The 24631-nt window shown below is 44.5% G+C and overlaps 1 protein-coding gene across 1 annotated transcript; it reads right to left on the bottom strand.

Moving 5' to 3' along the window:
- Positions 1-331: 331 nt before the first annotated feature.
- LRP3 (LDL receptor related protein 3) lies at positions 332-23571 on the bottom strand. Its single transcript, XM_074211488.1, has 7 exons — positions 23368-23571; positions 16143-16190; positions 8661-8799; positions 4706-4914; positions 3145-4231; positions 1816-1948; positions 332-1269 (listed from the first exon to the last, which is right to left on the bottom strand). Exons 1-7 carry the CDS (start codon positions 23438-23440, stop codon positions 574-576), a joined length of 2385 nt encoding a protein of 794 aa, XP_074067589.1. The 5' UTR covers positions 23441-23571; the 3' UTR covers positions 332-573.
- Between the last annotated feature and the right edge of the window lie 1060 nt (positions 23572-24631).

The raw sequence follows: 24631 nt of genomic DNA, 5'->3' as shown, positions 1-24631 counted from the left end.
CATCCATAACTTCTTTGGGAATCCTCCAAACCAGGATCAGACTATGCTAGAACTAGGCCCACTGTCCCTCTTTCCATATAACTTTCTCCCCTTCAAATATTGAATGAGGTTTATCAGAAAGAGCCGGCATTCATCATGTCCACACTGAAAAAGGCTGCTCAGGCCTAACAGAACGCCAGACAGAACACTGAACTCTCCCTGGAGCCACTGATAGATCCTAGAGGAGCAAGCACATGTGACCCTTTCAACACCCTACCTACCCCCTCACCCCCCACCCAGATCTCTAAGGAATAATCCTTGACTGAAAGAAAGAAAAGAAGAAAACCATAACAAGGGTAAAAATCATTTTGTATTCCCTGATTGTAAAACATGGACAGAGAGGATTGGGAGAGGTGGTGAAGGGTAGGAGTATTCTCCCCGGTCTGGGTGGTGACAGCTGATATGCCCACCAGGGGCCCCACCCACCCATATTTAGTCCAGTCACCTCTCCCTAGAAATGGTCACTGCAAGTAGCATGAGGTCAACCTGTCAGACTTGAGACCCTTCCTGCTATTCCACTGTAGCAGGGCCACATCAGCACACCAGGAGGGACTCGTCATCACTGGCATCAGAAAGCAAGGAGTGGGGTGACGGCCCATGGACACCTAGGGGCTCCTCTTGGCATGGCTGGGGTGGACACAGGGAGCTGCCTGAAGAGATGGGTTCCCTCTTCCTGAGGGGTAGCCGACCTGGTCCCTCACTCAGTGGGGGAGGACTGGTGCCATGGGGATCACCCTGGCTTTGAAGCCTCTCAGCAATACTTTCTGACAAGGGGTCTCTGAAGGCCTTTCTTGGCTCAGCCTGGCCAGTGGGTCTGAGCTCCTTGTTCAGGTGCCTGGGCTCTAGGCCATGTGCTATACCAGTAGGAGCTGCAGTGCCTGGGGCAGGGGACCCCAAGGGTTCTGTTTCAGTTACCAGGGCACAGCTGGAAGAATCTGGTGGCGCCTCCCCCACAACCTGAACTACAGTCTCTGGGGGCATGGGGGGAGGCCCCGTAGAAGATGCTTGGGGGCTTGAGGAAGTGCCCCCGCCCCGGCGAATGATCCCATCCCCCAGCACAGTCTGTGAGGCACGTGATGGAGTCAGCAGCGGGATCTGCCCTCGTGCCCGGGGTCGGTGGAACAATCTGTTCCAGATGCGGCCCAGGCGGCGGCGGGAGGCGCTCCGGCGAGAAGTATGGCGCCGCATCTGGCGTCTCATGGCTGTCCTGATGTTCTGCAGTACTGATGCCTGCAACACAAGCCCCATACCATTATCAAGAAACTAGCTCTCTCCATGGCATCCTCCCTGAAGGCCATGGCAGCTTCTCTCCCTCTGCATACCCTGTGATTAGCCTACTGCCCTAACCTCAAAGATCTAAGAACCCAAACACTGATGATATCATGGGTCCATGCCTGTCTGCCATTTCTGTCGAGTCTAGTCACCATTTTACTTTGAGACCCAAAGATAACTTGACTTCACAGTGTCACAAATAGGGGCAGAGGACTAGAATTCACTCCCATTTTTGCTCTGATCCAATGGACCAAAGACACAACTGCCCCCTGCAATCATTTGTAGCACCCATAGTATATTGGTTTAGTGCTACCAATATCTCTAATAGAGCCATATAGTCTGGTTTTTTTTTAATGAATGAGAACATACACACACACACACACACACACACACACACACACACACACACACACACACACACACACACACCCAGCAGCAGCATCATCACTGGCCCTGTGAATCAGAGAAGGGAATCCAAAAATAAGACCCAGAGACCCACCTTACCTGGGATGCATTGTAGACAGGGAAGTCCTCCACAGGTGGGATGAGACCCTGGGCAATGAGTTGGCCATAGGATGGAGGAGCCTCTCGTCGAACAAATTCAGCCTCTAGACGAGTCATTTGGGTCTCAAAAGCCCTGGGTTCAAGAGAATCTTTATTATAAGAAACTTTCTATGTTCCAGACATAAGAGCAGGACCTACCCTGGGTCTTGTGGGATATGGACCCTCTCCAACCCCCGGATCATCCCAGATATCATTCATTTCACAGCTCCCAGTCTTACCCTTCTAAAGGGAAGAGGAAGGGAACAGGAAAATGGTTACAGAAAATTATCAAGTCCCAACTCCTGGGCAATGGACTCTATCCTATTTCTGGGCTTCAACCTCTATACCTACATGGCACTCATTAGTTTTATTTAATTGGTGGCTTGGTTTAGCAATGTAGTATGCTGACACCATCCCTCCCCTCCTTCCCATTACACATACACACACTCTCTCTCATTCTCTCTCTCTCTCTCTCTCTCTCTCTCTCTCTCTCTCTCTCTCTCTCCCCCCCCCCCATGAAACCTTTCAGAAGTAACACTAAATACAGAGTAATTAAAGACTGATCCTGCTTCAAAATCTCCAAATGATTATGGGAAAAGATGTCAGTAATGCAAACCCATCAGGAGGAGGGAAAATCAATTTGTGAAGAAATCAAATAGTGTTTCCCAACAGGATCACCCATCATGTGAAGGGATAGGAAGGAAGGAAGAAGGGACAAGGCCAGAACAAACTTGGGAGTTCCAGCCTCTGGGTCACATATCCCACCAATTGAATCACAACGCCTAGTGGTCAGTCAAAAGGCCAGTTCTGGCAGCAGCTTGCTTTCTTCCCCCTCTTCCAGACTCCAATTTCCTCATTCATAAAATGGTGAGAATCATCCCTGCCTAGCTGTGATGTACACAGGTAGAGGTGAATAGGATGCAGATGTGACCGTGCTTCATGGAGTTGAAAGCCAGAAGAAACAAAAAACAATTCAGTAGCGATTAGTTGAGAGTAGAGCTTCTTATTTTTTTTTTTTTTTTTGGCATCAGGGACCCCCTCTGGCAGTCTGATGAATTGCCTTCTTAAAATATAGATCCCTTTTTAAGAATGTTTTTTTTTTAATTGAATAAAATGTAAACCATTAGAGGTTAATCAAAATAAGGTGTAATTGTGTTCCCATTCTAGTTCACAGTCTCCCTGAAACCTACCCATTGACTCTTTGGTGATATGAGGACTCCAAGCCTTGCCCTCTGAACCAGACTTCCAGTGGAAGGCCAGGAGGCCCAGGCCTCCCCCCAAAGTGCTCACCTGTATTCCTGTGTGCGTAGGGAGTACAGCTTGAAGGCACAGCCAAGGGCAATGACAAGAAGGAGCCCACAGACTAGGCTGCCAATCAGGGCAGCAGTGATGACCTTTCGGGGCACTGCTGCCAAGCAGTCCCGCTCATCACTGCCGTCTTGGCAATCCTCCTGGCCATCACAGCGCCATGTCTCAAAGACACACAGGTTAGTGCCACAATGGAAGGTCCCTGGCTGGCAGGAGAAGCAATTCTTCTCATCAGAGCCATCAGGACAATTCTTCTGGTTATTGCAGCGGTCAGGAGGTGCATAACACAACCCACTGCCTCCCTCACATGGGTACTCGTCCTGTTGGCAGGCTGGACAGCCCTCCTCATCCTTCCCTCCTGGACAGTGCCACCAGCCATCACAACGCTGCATCTCAGAAAAACAGCCCTCATCACTCCCACATGGCTGTTCCCAAGGCAAGCAGTAACCCTTGACCTGGTAGGTGGCATTGAAGCCATGGCCAACACTATGGGCTCGAGCATGGTAGGTCACTGTCAGCTGGCCCTCTGAGGCCTCCACGCTGACCAGGCGGTGGTTGCTGCGGTAAGAGAGGGTCTGCAGTAGGCGGTCCGCACGCTCTCCTAGGCCATCATAGACCTGCACGTAGTCATCATAGCCCAGCTGCAGCTCCAGCTGCAAGAGAACACGCCGGGCATCCTGTGTGTCCACCAGCCATGTGCATTGCAGGTCATCAGTACCACGGTCAGCCCCAAAGAGGTCAGGAGAAGCAAATGACCCATAGAAATTTCCCAGTCGCCTACCACAAGAAAGGTCAGGGCAATAGGCTTCATCGGAATTGTCCCCACAGTCCTGAGTCCCATCGCAACGGCGCTCTGTGGGCAGGCACCGGGTGGATCGGGCACCACTACAGGGGAATGTGCCAGGTGGGCATAGGCTGGATGGGATATCTGTGGGTGCATTTGAGCAATTCTTCTCATCTGAGGCATCCCCACATTCATCCATGCCATTGCAGTGCCAAGGGCCTGGCAAGCATTTACCATTGCTACAGAGAAATTCATCTGGTTGGCAAGCTGCCTGGCCCAGCTTTCCTGGGGGGAGGAAGGAGGGAAATATAAGTTTGGGTTCTGCCACTTCTTAGTTGTGTTTACTTTGGACAAGTCAATAAACTTAGAACCTCATTTTTCTCTGTAAAATGGGGACAAAAATCACACTACCTGCCTCACAGAGTCATGCTGAGGATTTGCTGAAGCAGTGATGCCAGATTAATGTGAACTAGTGATACTGCTAGAGGGAATTGCCTTTGAGAAATTAAATCATTAACGAGGTTAGGGGGTTGAGGGCCTACCCCTAACCTGCGAGGACCTGAGCAAAAGCAAACACAGTTTTCTCATTAGAGAGAGCATTTTAGGATGGGTATGGGGGGAAGATGGGAAAGCTAAAACTGTGCTTTTTAGGGGCGAAGTGAGAATGGTTAGGGTTGGAAAAGGGGTACTCAACCAATTTCTTCCCCACCTCACCATCTCCACAGTCATGCAGTTCTTGGTGGGGAAGTCATTCAATACCTCTGATATAAGACAGGCGGAAGCCCTGGGCCTGGCCTGAACTGGATGCATCTGAGTGGAAAAAGATCCAAACATGATCTCGGGCTGAGATGAAGGCAGGAGGGATGGCCGAACCACAAATCCGATAATCTTCCCGGCGAGATGATGGACCCAGCATGAGCCAATCCGTAGTGCACTGGTGGGATTCTTCCACATCAAAGTTTCTGAAACTAGGGCAAGGGAATGGAGAGACAGGTGAAGAAGGTCTGGCAAACCACAGGCATGAACCATGGGATCAGATATAGAGACTCACAACTCAGGCAAAGAGAGCAGAATGTTAAGTCAGAGATAAGGACTTGAACTTTGAGGGTTGGGAGAAGTCAACATACAAAGCAGAAACTTAAAGCCCAGAACTCAGATTTCTTTTTTACAATTCTACCATGAGTCCCAACCCAAAAGCTAAGTCTAAGCTTCACCACCCAACAATCATATCTAATGCCCCTAACTAAAGTAAGCCAGAGTTCAGTGACTGCATGTCATGGGACTCTTGTTTTTGAGTTCCAGAATCACATAGTTTAAGAGGACTCAGCCACCACCCAGTCCAACTCAAACCTGAAGAGGAATCTCCTCTATGAGGCACCACAAAACAGCTTTCTGATCTTTGCTTTACTATCTCTAATGAAGGGGAGCCCTTTTTCCCAAGATAGCACATTCCACTTGAGATAACTAACTGTTGGGAATTTTTTCCTGACACCAAAACCTAACTTTCCTTTTTAGTTTATATACACAACTCTCAGTTCTTCCCTCTGGGGACCAAATGGGATACTTCACATCCCACTTCTAGATGATGGCCCTTCAAATATGAACCCTCTCTGTAATCTTTCCCTTGTTGGTTTCTAAGGTTCATTCCAACTCTATCTAGATCCATGACAATATGATGCTCTCTCCTTCCCTCCTGACAAACTTTACTTGAAATTCCCTCCCTCTAGAAAGCCTTCCCAAACCATCCCTATCCAATGGGGAGGGGGTTTGTGGGAGGTAGGGAGAAGCACACTTTGTTAAACATGTGACCCCCACGGAAACAAAGTCCCCTTTGAGCTCTAACAGTAGGAAAGCTCTATGCTCTTCAAAGTGGGCCAAGCAAGGCAAAAAAAAAAAAAAAAATGAGTGATTTGAATATAATAATAGAAAAATCCTTATTTCTGGATCTGTCACACCCAGATCAAACTAATCTTTCCTGGAGGGTCTTTTTGAGTGCAACTGCCCACTCCCCTAAGTTCATAGTTTTTCCTCTTTCTATAGGTGTCATTTATACTGAACCAAGAATTCAAGTTGCAATTTTTATTTTTTTGGCAAGGCAATGGGGTTAAGTGACTTGCCAAAGGTCACACAGCTAGGTAATTATTAAATGCCACATTTGAACTCAGATCTTCATGACTCCAGGGCTGGTGGAGTCACCTAGTTGCCCTCAAGTTGCAATTTCTTAAGGAAAAAAGATAAACACATTAGCAAAATATGATGTAGCTGGAGGCAAGTCAAAACTCCCTAGCAACTCCTAAAAACCCAAGGGACCCAGCACATGTGCCCAAAGATTTCCTTCCCACCTGGTGGAAGGCACTAAACAAATCTCATCTCATCTCAGATACCCCATGTTCTCTCAGTTCAGTTTTCTTACTCCAACCCATGCCATGTTTCTACCATGGCCCTGTATCATACCTTCTAATCAACCCCTAGAGAAACACAGATAGCTGCCAACAGCTGGAAAGCACTGCCTCACACATCCTTGGAGCCAGGAAGGCAGACAGGCCAAACACCTGTACCAGGCTAAGAATGCTAAGCCAACTGGCTGCCCTCTCCCATGGCAGAGAAGAGGTGTGGGAGGGCTGGTAGACACCTACACATGAGCACGTGTTCGCCTCCATCTGTGTCTCTGTGGACAAAAATAACATGAGCTGCAGTGGGAAAAGCAAAGTCCTTGGAGGCAAAGGACGTGGGTTTCCTCCTACTTGTGTGAGTTTGCTCAACCTCTATGGGCTTCCATTTTCTTATCCAAAAAATGGACCACATAACCTTTAAGGGAACTTTAAGGTCCCTTCCAACTCTAAGCTTTCATTCCTATATACATTCATAGAGACATGTTTGACCAACTCCCTGTTAGAGAAGGCCCAGTGGAGAGAGCCCTGGGTCTGATGTTCAGAAATCTAGCCTTAGACATTAGATAGCTGTATGACTCCAGGCAAGTCTCTTAAGTCTGCCTCAGTTTCTTCAACTATAAAATATGGATCATCAAAGCACCTATCTCCAAGGGTCATTGTGAGGATCAAATGAAATAATACTATCTATAAAGTGCCTTATATGAAATGGATGATTAATGAGTGCTTATTCCCTTCCCCCCCTTCCTAAATAGGGGGTTAAGTGGTAAATTGGATCAGCTGGATTATGAAAAAAAGGTGACCCACCATCTTCAGGGTCAACCATAAGGTAAATGGATGAGAATCAACATGCCTTTTTCTATGTTCTCCCTCAGGTCTATCCTAATCATAGAAAGTTTTCTTAGTAAACCAATTATAAGCCCACTGTCCTTGAATACAGACACATGCTTCCTGATCTCCAAATGGAAGACAGCCTAGGGCCTCTATTATCACCTCATTCTCAGAAGCTGACATGACATTAGTTAACATTTGATACCTGATATTTCTATCTAGAAGTGATAGTGTCAGGTGATTCATCTCTAGGAGGCAGTATAGAAGTTAATTTATGTCCAAATCTGCCTATACCAATTTAATTCTGCCTTGCAACAAATTTATAGGACTTTTTCCTGTGGCTAGTTCTATTGACCCCAAAGTGTGTGTGTGGACAGAAATTAGGACTCCAATGTGAGGTCTTCCATGGGATAGTCCCTAGTTTGAGTGTCCTAAACCATATAACTCCGCCCTGATAAGTTCTCTTGGGGAACATCCCTGAAGTTGACTGATACCTTACAGGTCTCAGAGTAACCAGATGGATTCCAAGATCCTGGCAGAACAAACTTCTCACTAAGATCTTCATTAGACAAACCTCCTCTTCCCTAACCCACTCAACTGGTCTTTTAGCTCTCCTCATACAATTTTGTCCAATTCCTACACCCCAATACATATCTAACTTTGTAAAATAGAAACTTTCTCTCCATAATGCACAGAGTTTCCTTTGCCAATATCCAAAATAACAACAACCATCTAGCAGCCAGGACTTCAGTCACTCAATGAATTTCTCCTTTGCTCAATACATGCAAAATCATTCAATGGGATTCACTTATCTTATGCCTACTTCATGGCTTATCACAGTCATTAGTCAAGAGATTTAAAAAATGCCAGTGCATAGGTATTGTCTGATGCTATTGCGGGAACATAGGACTACGATGACCAGTTCCTGGGTTTCAGGTCCAAAGGTTCATTTTTAGTAGATATGTGAGGGTTTAGATCTGCCCATGATAAGACTGACATTATTATTATTATTATTATTATTATTATTATTATTATTATTTTATTACATTTAAAAGCACTCTACCAGCAGAGGGTTTCCTTGGAATTGTGTGGCAGCTTGTGTTTCCCACCATCAGCAGCAGCTGAACTGGCAGATGGTACTGAACAGAATGAATCACTGCCTCATATACACCCTAGCCAGGAAGGTGGCTGTGTTTGCTGGCAGCCATGGGCAATGGGGGCACCTAAACTCAACAGTTCAGGATGTATACAAATCCCAACCACTCCTTAGTTGCTTGAGAATTTCCAGGCCTGGATACCCAAACTTCAGTCCACATCAGAACCCCTGCATCCCAAAAGACATATACAAAAATCCTCATTGTTCATGTCCTATTGGACTCACATTGCTTCACCCCACCACCACCACCACATTCTTACTCCCTTTGGGATGTTGCTTGTTGATTGACTAAATGAACCCCCAGTCTTTTTTCTGCAGCCCCAGGGTCCATCCGTACCTGATGGTAATCATATCCCCATGGTCCCCCTGGATGTACCAGCTGCAGTTTGTACCAGGGGGATAGTTGAGGGGCCAGGATGGACTGTAGATGACTCCACGTCGCTCTGTGTGCTGTTCCAGCTTCCCACTGCAGGCAGCTGATGGAGACAAAACAGAAAAACCAAATGAGCCAGGCTGGCTCAAAGAAGGAGTCAGGGATTCCCAGACCATTCCCATCAAATACTAGACTCATCCAAAATGGTTTGCTAAAGCTTCAGGCCAAGAGGAAGAGATCATGAGCAAGACAGAAAGTCTAAGACTACTGCCCTTCCTTTTGTACTGGGCCTACACTGAAGCTGCCTGTAAGAAGGCAGGGGCAATGGAATGCCCTAATACTGTCCCCTAAATGTGACCAGAACAGACCTACTTCCTTCCCACCAAAGGGGAATAAGAGAATAAAGAGCCAGGAAGATCAGAATTCAGTTTCAGAACCAGAGGAGCCTTGATTGCTGATTTGATCCACAATGTGACTTGAACCACATTGAATTACCTCCCTTTCCTGCCTCTTCCTACCTTTTTCCACATGCACAATACCAGATTTGTCTTTGACTTAGAAAAAGAAAGGCAATATAGATCTGGCTGAAGAGTCTCAATACATACAATGAAACAGAGACCAAAAGCAACAAATCAGTGATAGGCTAAACTGATTATAACCATGTGTCTATCAAACACATCAAAGAAAAAGAGTAGATACCTGCTTTGCCCTGTTGAGAAGTTAATGGTCTAGTTGGGAATTATATACAAGGACTAAATCTACAAAATAATAATATCTAGCATTTATATTAGCATTTTAAAGTTTGCAAAGCTCTTTAGAAATATTATCTCATTTGACACAACATTTCTGGGAGGGTATATACCATTATTATCCTCATTTTACAGATAAGGAAACTGAGACAGTGAGGGTAAAATGACTTGCCCAGGGTCACACAGTGAGTAAGCATCTGAGACTAAATTTGAACTCGTGTTTTCCTGACTCCAACAACAGTGTGCCACCTACCTATCACTAAATAAACCAATGTATTGAACACTATATACTGAACTAGACTGAATCTATTTGAATTCTTCTTTACAAACATCAAAGCTAGTTAGGCACAGTAAGAAAACTTTGTTACCATATTTACTAGTTACTTGCTAGCTGTGTAACTTTTTGCAATTTCCTTAACCTCACCGAACCTCACCTTCTACAATCTCTACCTACTCACATAGTTGTTGTGATACTCTAATAAGTTAATGTTCTTTCAAATACTTGGAAAACTTCAAAGTGCTATACACAAGTAATATGTTAGTAATGTTGGCTCTAACACTGACTTACTTTGAGAAAACCACTTTACCTTATGACCACTAATCAATAAGCAATTTTTAAGTGCTTACTACCTTGGAAGGGGCCCTTAGAAGAAAGAAGGGAAAGAAGTGATAGGGATATGGAGAGGGAGAGAGTGTGAAACAGAAAGACAAGTGGTCTAACTCCCTCATTAGTCAGGATGTGTGAACCTGAGGCCCAGGATCACACATCAAGTATCTGGAACTCAGTTCTGTTTCCCATAAAATGGGGATAGCATAACATGTGCTACCTGCTTCAAGGGGCTATTGTTAGACTCCAGGGAAATAGCTAACATTTATAGGATATTTTAAAATTTGTAAAAGGCTTTCCATATATTATTTCATTTTATCCTCATAACAACTCTTTAAGGAAATTACTATCATGCCCATTTTTACAGATAAGGAAACTGATGGTGAGAGGTTAAGTGATTTGTTAGTAAGGGTCATGAAGCTAATAAGTGACTAAGGAAGGAGTTGAACTCAAGTCTATCTGACTTCAAGGTCATCACTCCATCCACTATACAATGTACTTACCTAGAATAAAGCATGTGGAAGTGCCTTAGAAAGATAAAAATGTTGGATGAATATGAAAGATAACTGTAGTTAATGTTTGGAAGTACCAATTAATAGAAATCATCCACAAAGAATGGTGGATCGGGGCGGCTAGGTGGTGCAGTGGATAGAGCACTGGCCCTGGAGTCTGGAATATCTGAATTCAAATCTGGCTTCAGACACTTAATAATTACCTAGCTGTGTGACCTTGGGCAAGCCACTTAACCCCATTGCCTTGCAAAAAAAAAAACCCTATATAAATAAATAAATAAATAAATAAATAAAATAAAATAAAATAAAATAAAATAATGACCTAGCTGTGTGGCCTTGGCCAAGCCACTTAACCCCATTTGCCTTACAATAAAAAAAAAAAACCTAAAAAAAAAAGGATGGTAGATCACAGAGTTTCTGCCATATTAAAAGCCCAAGATTATATACTAGAAAAATATCTGGGAGGAGAGATGTTCAGAAACTGAAAATGTCATTTGTTTTTTTCTTTATCTGTAAAAGGAAGGGAAAGGTCTAGCTAGTCTCTAAGGTCATGTTTAGTTCAAAATCTATGATTCCAGAAAAAATTCTCTTAAGTTAATTATAAAATGAAGTAATCAGTATGTCATGATCAGGAGATCCAAGGAAGAGTTGTGAAATTTCACAAATTTGCTGATCTGGCCAGAATATTTTAGAACATCTACAGTGGCCAAGTTTCTCAACACTCAGAGAAAAATCAGATGCCTCAGATTACAATTTCCTTTGTAAACTCAGACCACAGTTTTAAAGGGTTGCAATCAGGTCCCAGAATCTCCATCCTCTATTTTACTTCTGCAAAAGGATATTTTAATCCTCAACCACCACAGAAGCTGAAGGTATGAGTTAACTGCATTTTGGAGGTATTGGAGAGAGACAGAAAGAGTGGGGGAGACAAGAAAAGAAGAACCTTCCTGAAGAGAGAGAAGGGGTGGGGAGGAAAGAAAAGGAGAGGGAGAGAAAAATAGGAAAAGAAAGAGAGATAGAATCAGAGAGTGGGAAAAGTGAGGCTAGAGAGGAAGACAGAATGGGAGAGGAAGAGAGGAAAGGAGAGAAGGAAAGAGGGAGAGAGGAAGAGAGAGAGAGAGAGAGACCAGGACAGTCAGAGACAGAGAGACATAGGGAAACGAAGAGAAAGACAGAGACAGAAAGGAGACAGAGACAGGATGGGTAGAGAGAAAAGAAGGGAGAGATAGTGGGAGAGGAAGAAAGAAGGGAAAGGAGTGATAGGGATATGGGGAAGGAGACAGTGTGAAACAGAAAGACAGCAAGATCAAGACAAAAAGAAAAGACAGAGCGGGGGGGCAGGGAGGAGGAGGAGAAAAAGACAGAAATAAAGCAAGAGATTGGGACAGACAAAAATAGGCAGAAAGAGAAAGAAAGACAGGCAGAAAGAATCAGAGAGGAAGGAGGGAAAGAGACACAAAGAGTAGGAAAGGAAGATGGGGTGAAGGGGGGTAAACAGAGGGAGACAGAGAGACAGAAATAGAAGACTGAGACAGACAGACAGAGAGGCAGAGGGAGTCAAAGAGAAAAAGAGACAGAGTCAGAGAGAAGAGGCAGGGATGGAGAGAGGGAGTGAACGAATGAGGGAGAGAAAGCATTCTGGAAATCTCAGATATATAACTGATTATGGCTCAAGTTTGCTCTTCACCCACTGAATAGGCTTCTTCCTACTGAGACAAAGCTTGCCAAGCCCAGAACAAACAAGCTTTAGAACTAGCAATGCTGTCTTTGCAGTACAATGTAGAAAATAAGTCACTAGACATGGATCAAGAAAGACCAAAGTTCAAATTTCTTTTCTGGAACTTATGAGTTCTGTAGCCTTTGGGCAAAGTAAAAGCTGTCCACCTCTGAGACTCAGTTTTCTGTCCACCTTGCTTCAAAGAGTAATAAAGGGATGTAGAACAGTAAGATTCTTTAGGACATGTATGGCATCAATAAGAAGCCATCAGCTCCCTCATCTTCTTAAGTAGTTTTCTTGTTCCCAGGACTTAGTGATAAGAAACATAAATTATCTACCAATCCTTTGAGACCATCAGTCTGACCAAACTTCATTTAAGACAGTCAAGGATCCCCCTAGCTGCTCATTTGGGTTGGCCAAAACAGACATATACAAACCACACAGTTTTTAATGATTCTTCAATTTAACATGCCCTAAGGAATCATTCTGGTTAGAAATGCTGAGCCATCAGAAAGAAAGATAGATTGGAGAGTGGCAGGAAACATCTCGGGGTTCCTGTATTCTGACTTCCATACTACCAAACTCAGTGGCTCAGATCCCCATATACAAAATGCAGCTTTGGTTCAGAACATCCTTGGAAGAAGAGAAAATTTGCCAAAGATAAGAGAATCTTCCAAGGGATGATGAAGAACAAGTCAGAGCTTCAACAATAATCACAAGCTGACCTGGTCAATGAGGAGGTCATTGTTTATAATACAATTTGTAAATTTAAAAGGAATTTGAGGATCCTTAAACCTGAGAGTTCTGAGATAATGGCCCTTTGCACTGTCTCGGGTACAAGAGGGAAAACATGTGTACATGGCCATGTTTCTCACAAGATTATATATTAAGAGCTGGAAAGGACCTTAGAGATGATCTAATCCATCTCTTTCATTTTATGTATGTGCAAACTGAGGCTCAGATTTTGTGAAATGAATTGTCCAAGGTCATACAGGCTATAAACAGTTATAACTGGATATCAAACTCAGGTCCAAATCAGAACAAATACACTGGGTAAGGGAAGGAGGAGGGGGGAATAACAATTTTACTGACTTTATTCAAGTCAAACACAAAAGACACACTGCTTTAAATTATATGGATCAAGATGACATCTCAGATGGTATGTCCATCAGGGCAGAGTTCAGCCTCAAGTCACTCCTTTCCCCTATTTCCTAGGTCAAGGGAAAACCAAGATAAAACAACAATTTCCTAATCAAAAATACTTAAATGCATGTACTGATCATGCACTATTGGCTGACAAGATTTTCAAAAAAGGGGGATCAATACCTGAGTTCTCTGCCTTTAGTTCTAAACCTTGAGTGAGGCAGCAGCATGCAAGTAAGAAAATCTAACATGTTTTTCAAAGAGTTTGCCTTTGATTGGAGATCTTCCAGATATATATATATATATATATATATATATATATATATATATATATCTTTTCTCAGCCAAAGAGAGGGGCTTGCTCATATCCCTCCAGAAATCTATCATTCACAGGAGTTTGAGTGAAGAGAAGGGTTTATAAGCCTACTGGCTCCAGGCCAGTAGACAAAGGGCTTTCCTTTCCTGCAAGTATACGTTCCTTTCTAACCAAGAGCCCTATTTGTGGCTTGAAATTTCCCTGATGTTTCTAAGTTCAATAAACTCCACCACAAGGATACACTGGTAGACAGTTGCTAGAGCCCCTGATATCTCTCCAACTCTCCAAAATGTTCAGTGCTTCCTGGAGCAAGGGTAAAACAGAATTATTTGCCTCTGCTGACATTGGCTAAGGACCTTACCCACAGACTAACTGATGGAAAAAGTTCAGGTTTAATCTAAAAGGAGCCAAAGGGTTTGCCAAATTTACAGGGTATAAGTCACTGTTGATTTAAAAACAACAACAAAAAAAAAAACCTTGTTAAAATAATTTAACAAAAAAAGATGCTCTCAGAAGACAGTGACCAAACTGTCCAAAAAGGTACATGAAAATATTATGAAGAGATGAAACAATCCTAAGATACAAACAGAGAGAAACCACAAAGTCATAGCCACTAAAACTGGAAAAGGGGAAGTATCTCAAGGACAAGGGTGTCTCTGGGGTCCATGAATTTGGATGGAAAAAAATTGCTTGTTTTTTTTTCATGCACATCTAACTGAGATTTAGCATTTCCTTCAAATCATTTAAAAATGTTATTCTGGGGGCGGTTAGGTGACACAGTGGATAAAGCACCAGCCCTGAAGTCAGGAGTACCTGGGTTCAAATCCGGTCTTAGATACTTAATAATTACCTAGCCGTGTGGCCTTGGGAAAGCCACTTAACCCCATTTGCCTTGTAAAAAAAAAAAACCTAAAAAAAATGTTATTCTGAGAAGGTGTTTCTTCCTTCACCAGACTATCAAAGATGTGCATGACCCAAAAGGTTAGGAACTTCTGATTTAGCATTAGGGCAAGATGTACACTGCTTCATTTTCACAAGGGACCAAAAAATTATCAAAATTAAGACAATTTGAGTCAGAAACTAAAAAGAATCAGGAAAAAATAAAAGAAAAAGAATTATGGCTAGGATTAGCAGATCCTATACTGCCTTAAAATAGATATAGAAACATGATTAATATGAAAATATATTTAATATAGTTACATATATATAATCTATATCAGAAAACTTTCGGTCTAGGGGAGGGAAGGGAGGGGGAAAATGTAGAACTCAAAACCATACCAAAAAATGATTATTGAAACTAGATAAATATATTTTAAAATAAGATGAGATGGAGAATAGTCTTTGATGAAGACAATTTTTTTTTAAGTTTTTGCAAGGCAATGGGGTTAAGTGGCTTGCCCAAGGCCACACGGCTAGGTAATTATTAACTGTCTGAGGCCAGATTTGAACTCAGGTACTCCTGACTCCAGGGCCGGTGCTCTATTCACTGTGCCACCTAGCCACCCCATGAAGACAATTTTGAAATAAAGATTTACCTACTTCTTCCAAATCAGTTTAAAATAAGCAAGCCCCAAACTTGGCCTAAGGGTACAGAATACAAATACTAGCATGTTTGTAGTTCAAAAGAAGTAAGGTAGAAAAGTTCCCACATAATTAATAGGTCCCTCAGACCTGTTCTGAAACCAAGAATTCCTGAGAAATTTTTCTGAGCTTTTCCCAAAAGAAAGTAGTTCATGATGACTGGTCTCTTAGATTATGGCTCCCTAAACAGTGCTGTTCCCTGAGGGACTCCTCAAATAAATGTGGACAGAACCAGATTTTAGTAAAAATCAGGAAGGGGAGGGAGAGGGGGGAAAGTTGGGAAAAATAACAAGCTACATCAATTTCTGCTGTTCCTCTTTCCCCTTTCCTCTTTCCTAGGTCTCCCTATACTACATTTCACCCAGGGCCGAGCACACAAGAAATACTCGACAACTAACAGCCACTTGATTGACTGACCCTAATTTGGGATGGGGAATTACCTATATTTACATTTGAAAGTACAGACTATGTTTTCAGACATGGTCCCTTGCCCTAAAAGAAAAGAAACCTCACTTCCTAGAGTTGCCTTAGGGGTGACAGATACAGAGCTTTTATTTAAAAGCCAGAGAGAGAGAGAGAGAGAGAGAGAAGAGAGAAAGAGAGAGAGAGAGAGAGAGAGAGAGAGAGAGAGAGAGACTTCATTTCTCAGTTTCTCAGTATTATCAGTGCCAAACAGGGACAGAGAAGAAAATACACATTCAGAGTCAGATTCTGTTCTGCTCAGACTCAGGAAGTCACCTAATGGGGGATAAAAGAGCAACATCAGCAACAGAGGAAATAGGAAGCTCAATCCCCTGGAGGAAATGATAGGCACATCTTACCTACAGAAGGAACTGCACTGCTGAGCCTCCCAGTTAAGAAGAGATTCACTGCAAGAGACACAAAAATAGGATGTTAACAACCTTATCTCTTCCCTAAAGCCCACATACAGCAGGACTAATGATGTAAGCCATGGTCTAATTAGGACTACGGGCTTTGCTTTTTAAAATCCTCCACATTAGCATGTGAGCATATATATATATATATATATATATATATATATATATATATACACACACACACATATAAACACATATATACATAATATAAAATATGTGAACATACACATAGATGCCATATATACATGATGTAGCATATATATACATATGTACACATATATACATACATATAATAGAGCACATAGACATATAGACATAATATAGAATATACACAAAATATATATCATATACCCAAATATACTATGTACCATATATATTATATATACGCAATATAGCATATATACATAAACTATTTCAGCATCTTCTTTCAATCTTATAACATCCCTTTGAACAGGCAGTGTGTATATATAATTCTATGTGTATGTGTGTGTATTTAAATTTATAAGGCTATAAATGGCAGAGCAGGTGTCCATCTTCACTGAGAGAAGTTCCTCACCAACTAAGATATATATATATATATTTGTGTATATATACACACAAATATATATGCATGCGCACGCGCGTGCACACACACACACACACACACACACACACACACGCACACACAACACACACATACACACACTCACTCCTCTGGTCCCATTAGTATAGGGAGCCTCCAGTGAGGAGCATCCTCTATGCAAATGAGTACCTGCTCTACCATTTATAGTTTTAGATAGTAGCATGAGACATTGAGACGTTGAATGATTTGACTAGGTTCACACAAGTCAATGTTTGCCAGAAGTAGGATGTGATCTCAGGTCTTCCTAATTCCACAGCCAATTCTCTCTCCACTATGCCAAACTATTTCTTAGTGCCTTTGTGTATCTATTATTATAATTTTATTTTATCAGCTACTAAAGTTATTACAGTTAGGTGGTAATAGATAAAGCACCAGGTCTGGAGTCAGGAAGACCTGAGTTCAAAACCAGCTTCAGACACTTAATAGCTGTGTGACCCTGGTTAAGTCACAACCCTATTTGCCTCTTTTGCTCATCTGTAAAATGAACTTGAGAGCCATCTCAGTATCTTTGCTAAGAAAACCCCAATGGGGTCACAAAGAGTTGAATATAACTGAAAAAACAACAATGATACTGAGGCCCAGATGAAAAAATGATCTCTCCCAAAGTTTTTTACAAAACCTACCCATTTAACCCAGGTTTCCTAAATTACTGACAAAGTGCAAGTTTCTTTCTACTATTCAGCATAGTTAGTGAGGAAGACTTCCCCCTCTTCCTTCTTCCTCTTCACCCTCATACATATACCCCCCAAATCCAAATTTTCCTAGTCCCTAAAAGGCATTCTGCTTTTCAAAGCTGTTCTTTAAGCGCTTCCTATTACATAGGACAATTAATTGGTGTTAATCAGAAACATTTAGAAGTGCTGCAATCATTTAAAAAATCAGCTGACCCTGGAAAGGGTCCCAATATAATACAACACCCTTTCCCCAACATCCTACAACAACAGCAAAGCTCCTCTCCTCTACAAAACAGCATCTATCCTCCAGTGAACCCCCACAGAACCTCTTTCCCCTTCTTATGCCCCTAAACGACTAGTTGCAGGTATCTAGCCTTCTCCAGCTGTTTGTATCCCTTTTTCCACACACAAACACACACACACATCCTGCCCAGTTAGGAGGCTTTGGTGGTATGGAAAACACCCAGGAAAATGTTCACAGTCTGCCTGGGGAGGCAAGTTTCAAACCTGTAAAACAATTAGAGAAAAGCATAAGGCAAGGTAAGATTGAAAATTAGAATTGATCTCACCCTCCTCTAAGCACCTCCCACCCCAAGCCCCAGATCTTCTTTCCTTTTCTAAGCACTTTACAGCACTCTACTTAGTATTATAGTTAGTTGTCTAATCCCTATCACCAGACTGAGAATTTCAAGAAGGCAAGCCCCATCTTGTCTCATGGGCAGCACAATACTGAGGATGAGTTTTCAAGTGCTACAAAGGGTTTAGCCCCAACTTTCCAGAGAGCTCATGTGCTCTTTGGAATTGATCCAGGAGACACTGCCCTTGATTCCAGAACTTGTACCTTCCCTGGTTTTTCTTTTTCCTTTTCTTTTTTTTTTTATCTCTACTGGTTTCTAAAACTGAACTCAAAGCACTTAGCTTCTAGGACCTAGACCTTAATCCTTCTAAACCTCCTAGGTTCAGAGATAACTCAATGTCTGATTCCTAGCATCTGTTTCCCTGCTCCCCCTTCCCCATCCCATCTCTCCAAATAAAAGCAATACATTTCCTATGGTTACAATTATAAACTTTTTAAGAGCAGAGATTCTGTAATCCTCATCTATTTAGGACCTACTCCACTCAATTCCTTGTATACATTGGGCACAAAATAAATATTTATTGAACTGAATTATAAGGCAAAAGAAAATATATAATTCAAAAATAGTATAACAGACTGGAATAACTAAAATTACATATGAAAGAAAACTTTTCAGTCTGACTGAGTAGTATGTTACTTCTAAGATAATCTAGTTACACTATGGCTCTGAGACAACCAAGATCAGCTCTAGACTTAAGTATCCCTGTTCCCATGTGACATTCCCATACACTTCTTCCAAAAAATTATCACTCCTAGAATTCCTAAGGGTCAATATGTGACAGCCCACCTGAGTAATGAAGGAAGTTCATTTGTCTTTTCTACAATCCTATCTTTCTGGTGGTCATTTTCAGGCTTATGGTAATTTACCCAAAATTATTTATCACTCAATCAATTAAGATTACTCCTACCAATATGAAGGGAATTTAAAAATCTACAACAACTGAAATTTTTTTGCTCACTGCAAACACAGAATTGGGTGAAGAGTGTGAGCAGACATGGGGAGAATAGGACCAAGGTAGAAAGGACAATCTGATAACCTCAGTCCATACTAGGCCAGATTCTAAATCACTGTTGGGGGGGGGGGGGGAAGAACCAACCTTCTGAGATACTCCTAGTATAAAGCCAAAATAATCTTTCTGTACAAACTCCATCTCAAAGTTAAGGCAGATTTGTGTGTTTTTCTAGTAGGAACAATCAAAATCCCACCCAGTGGCTCCAAATTGGGGGTGGGGTGGGCAACTTGGTTATTTTCCCCAATTTCCAACTCTGGTCCTAAAACTACAGGCCACATTCCTTTCTCTGTCCACATTTTGGAGGATACATACTGGAAAGGGACCTTCTCCATCTGGGGCCCAAAGAGAGGTCTGGGCTCTCCTTGTTCCCACTTGTTCTTGCCAAGGACCCAAGTTGGATCATCCAACCTGTGTCTGTATTTAGAGGCTCACTGTAATTAACAGGAACCTTCTGGAAAGAAGAAAGGGGAGGAAAAGAAAAGTTTATGTCCTATCTTTGAATGGCATTGGCTTTCTAATTCAATAGCCACCATCTTGCAGAGTTCCAAGACTGGAAGAGACAGTATATCCCCAGGATGAGTGGTCATGGTTCTGGTCTCTACTCTCCTCTCCTCCAAAGAAAGGCTCCCCCCAAGTTCAGGGTCATCCTACTTCACCTATCGACTTGGGACTTCAACTCCCCTCCTAGGTTGCTAGCAATCTAATATTATCTCATTTTACAGAAACAAAGCCAGGGTCACAAAGAAGCGATGAAACCAAAAGGAGGGACAAAAGATTAAAAGGTCACGAGCAGAAAAGAGAGAGAGAGAGAGAGAGAGAGAGAGAGAGAGAGAGAAAGAGGATGAGTGTGTGAGGAGCCAATAGTATTTATTTTTTAATCCCTGAATCACCTATAGGGAGCATTGGCCCACAGGCAATACTTAATAAAGATAAGTTGAATGAATAAAGAAGACAGTGTCTTAAAACAGACACCAAGGTCTCTCCATAGTCCTAGGGTGCAATATAAGGCAAAAAGAATCAATTCAATGTGAGCCTAAGGAAAAAGAAAGATCTCTATTATCCTTTCCTGCCTTGTCTTTAAGAAAGCAGAGGAAAACCCCAATTAGAAGCTTCAGAAGGAACAAAGTAGTTTGTAACAAACAGCTTCCAGACCCAAGCAACAAGCAGCAGCAGCAATCTGTAGGTAGGCCTGGCAATACCCCCAAGGGGTCTGATCAGAGTCAGTGATGTCAGCAAAGCCAGGTACCACACACACCACAAGAGGGCTCCTTCAATTGCCCAGAGAACTCTGCTCTTCTTAGGTAAGATGAGTCAGCTCCCCAAGTCTGAACTCGACAGCTTCAGGCATTTTCTAAAAACAGAATTTAATTTGCCCACAGGGAATTTGGTGGGGATTTTCCCCCACCCTGGGGGGAGAAAACAGTAGGAAAAGGAAAGGGAAAGGGGAGAAGCTTTTGGATTTTTTTGGTAGCTAGAAGTACACTTTTTAAAGAATTTAACATAAACTTTGAGGTTTCAAAACCCAAATAATGATGGGGGGGGGGGGGGGCGGAGAGGGAAAGAATGAACTGGTCATAAAAAAAAAAAGAATTCTGGAAAAAGCTCTTGGATTCCTTTTCTGTCTCCAACTGAGAAAGCCCTCCAGCCCCACTCACAGGACTCATCACCACCCCTAAACACTCTGAATAGATTCCTTATCACAGGTTTCTTCATCAAATGTGCCAGGAGACAATTGGAGAACAAGTAATTTGAGGTCATTTTAGTACAAAAACTTATTAGTCTGAAATATTCTTCATTTTGTTCATCATGTGGAAGTCTTAAAAGTCCAGCTCTCTGCAGGGCAACCCACATAAATCAGAGACCCTATTTAAATAGCAGGTAGCCCAAAATGGGGCCAGTTCTAACTAGGACAACATGCAAGAGACATCTCTCCCCAGGGAAACCAATTTACTTTGTCTGAGAGATAACCAGTAGCTCAAATTTAGGAGAAATTAAGAAAAAGGGATTAATGATGCAGGCTGAAACAAAACGCCCACACAGTGGAGTTTGTAGAGCTCACAATTCCTGCTTTAAACCTCCAAGTACTTTCTTGCAGCCCTGTCCCATGCAACAATCCCTCAGTAGCCGCTACCCCTCCCCCACTCCACATACACAACCGGCATTCTGTGAGCTCTTCCCTGCGTCCTAATGAATGCTGGATCTGAGAGCCATGAAGCCCCAGGTTTAGCATCTGGAAGGTACTGTCTGCAATCTTTACTGGATTTGAGGTCTGTTGTGGCGATGGTTGTTTAATGATACTCTAGGAGATGCTAAAAACTCCATACTGGTCTTTAGGTCATGATAAAGTCTCCAACATTAGCTTCCCTTGAAACCTTAAAAGTCTTGGCTGTGACCTCCTGCGCTCAGAGGAAAGGCCAAGGGATTGGTGGAGGATGGGTGCCGGGGCAGACCCAGGCCCACCCCTTGGACCTCAGTTCAGATGGTGTTGCTACCTGGAGGGCAGAGAGGCAGATCCAACTAGCTGGGAATTTAATGGCTTTATTTTTAACCTAAAAAAAAAAAAAAACAACAACCCGAGGCCCAGTTGTAGCCTTGTCAGAAGAGCCCAAGCTCTGCTGAAGGCGGCTGGAGGGCTTTGGATTTGTTCATCCTCTGCCCCTTCCCTCCCACCACCCCCCACAACCGCCGCTACCCTAAGAACGATCTGCACTCCACATCACAGAAGCCTAGGCACCCAGACCACATGGACTGGGGGAGCAGGAGATGGGGGCACCCTCAGGCCAGGCTTCAACTTCCGGGGGCCAGGGGAGGAGGAACCACCAGGCAGGTGTGCGGAGAGAACCAGGGTGGGGTGGGGGAGAAGGGAGAAGACACCCCCACACACATACTCACACTCACACACATACACACACACATCACACCGCACGCATCACACCCCATACACATCACACACAACACACACATATACATACCACACACATACATACCACACACATATACATACCACACACCTCACACACATATACATAACACAGACATCACACACATCCCGCACACACCACACACATATACATAACACACACACACACACACACACATATACAGACATCACACACATACATAACACAGACACCACACACCCCGCACACACCACACACATACACAACACAGACATCACACACATATACATAACACAGACATCACACACATACATAACACAGACATCACACACACATCCCGCACACACCACACACATATACATAACACACACCACATACACAACAGACATCACACACACATACATAACACAGACATCACACACATACACAACACAGACATCACACACATACACAACAGACATCACACACACATCACACATACACACATACACAACACAGACATCACACACATATACATAACACAGACATCACACACATACACAACACAGACATCACACACATACACAACACAGACATCACACATACACAACACAGACATCACACACACACACAACACAGACATCACACACACCCCGCACACACCACACATATATATAACACAGACATCACACACACATATAACACAGACATCACACACACATACACAACACAGACATCACACACACCCCGCACACACCACACATACATATAACACACACACATATATAACACACACATACACACACGCACGCACACACCACACATATATAACACAGACATCACACACACATATATAACACACACATGCACACGCACGCACACACACCCCGCACACACCACACATATATATAACAGACATCACACACACATATAACACAGACATCACACACATATATAACACACACATACACACACACCACACATGTACATAACACAGACATCACACACACATAACACAGACATCACACACATATATAACACACACATACACACACGCGCACACACCCCACACATGTATATAACACAGACATCACACACATATAACACAGACATCACACACACACACATACACACACACACACGCACACACACACACACATAACACACACACACACACGCACACACACCCCACACATGTATATAACACAGACATCACACACACATATAACAGACATCACACACACACACACACACACACACACGCACGCACGCACGCGCGCGCGCCCCGGAGCCGGGGTCCCCTCTTCCACGCACACCCCGCGCCCCACCCGAGCCGGACTCACCCAAGCACAGCAGGGCGAGCTGAGCGCGGGCGCCGGGGCCCCGCTCCAGCGCGGCGGCGGGCGGCCTCTCCATGGCGGGGCCGGGGCGGGACAGCCGCGGGAGCCTTCGGCCCTGGGATGGCCCGCCGCTGCGCAGGCTTCTCGGTGCGGAGGCGCGGGGCGCCGGGGGGGCCGCATCCGCGGCGGCGCGCCGGGCCCGGGGTGGCCGCCGCCGGCGGCTTCAAGGACGCCGCCGCCGCCGCTGCAGCCGCTACGGGGAAGAAGGAAAAGGAGCTGGGGGGGCGGCGGCCGCGCAGGGGGCCCCCCGCGCCCCGGGCCGGGGCCCGCCGCCTGCCGGCCCCCCGCGCCGCGCCGCTCGGCAGGGGCGCCGGGCCGGCCCCCGCGCCTCCATCCCCGGCAGCCCGGGCTCCGGCTGCGCCCGCAGACGCCAGTGCCCGAACCTGCTTCCTCGCGGCCGCCCGAGCCCAGCGCCCAGCCCGGCCCAGGCAGACGCCGGCCACGTGACGGCCCCGCGGGCCCGGCGGCCCGGCCCGGGGCGCCCATTGGCTGCGCCGCCTCGGGGGTGGGGGTGGGGGGGGTCCGCCGCTAGAGCGTGGCCCGCCCCGGGCCCGGCCCCTGCTGGACAGCTCCCCCGCGAGCCGCTGCCGGCCGGCCCCGGGGCCCCGGCGAGGACAGGCGGCCGCCGCTGCGCCACGGGGGCCGGGGAGAGACACCTGGGCGCCCCGGCCCCGGCCTCCCCCCGAGGTCCTCGGAGGCCTGCCTGGGGTCCGCCGGCTCTCCTCCTCCAGGCCTTGCAGGCTGTGCCTCTTCTCTTAAGGGAATTCAGATTTAAGGCAGTGGTGCAGCCCCTCCGGGAGAGCGGGGCTAACTGCTGCTGGTGTGGGAGGGAGAGCCGGTTGCACGGGGCCCACCATTTCTAGGATTTCGTATTCCAGCCTAGCAGGCGACCAGGCCTTATGTTCTGAAATAAGGGGAGACCAGAAAAAATACAGAAGCAACCTTGTTCCTTACAAACACTACTCCTACATCCAATCAGATCTCTTTTTAAAAAAGAAAGGGGGGGTGGGGTTCAGAGGAAGGAGGAGGTACTGGGTCACCTAGGGAGGAGGGAATGCCAGGTGGAAGTCAGGAGAGAGAAAGAAAGCTACATTTTGCTTTCCCGGGCTCCCTTCACTTTGGTAGCTTAAAGCATAGCCCTCCTGCTCTGAGAGATCTTAAGCAGGGAGAACCTATGCATCCAAATTTTCTCACCTAAACCAACCAT

Source organism: Macrotis lagotis, chromosome 1 (genome assembly GCF_037893015.1).
Source record: "Macrotis lagotis isolate mMagLag1 chromosome 1, bilby.v1.9.chrom.fasta, whole genome shotgun sequence".
NCBI lineage: Eukaryota > Metazoa > Chordata > Mammalia > Peramelemorphia > Peramelidae > Macrotis > Macrotis lagotis.
The sequence above is the reverse complement of the archived record's forward strand: the minus strand, read 5'-3'. Positions and strand labels throughout refer to the sequence as shown.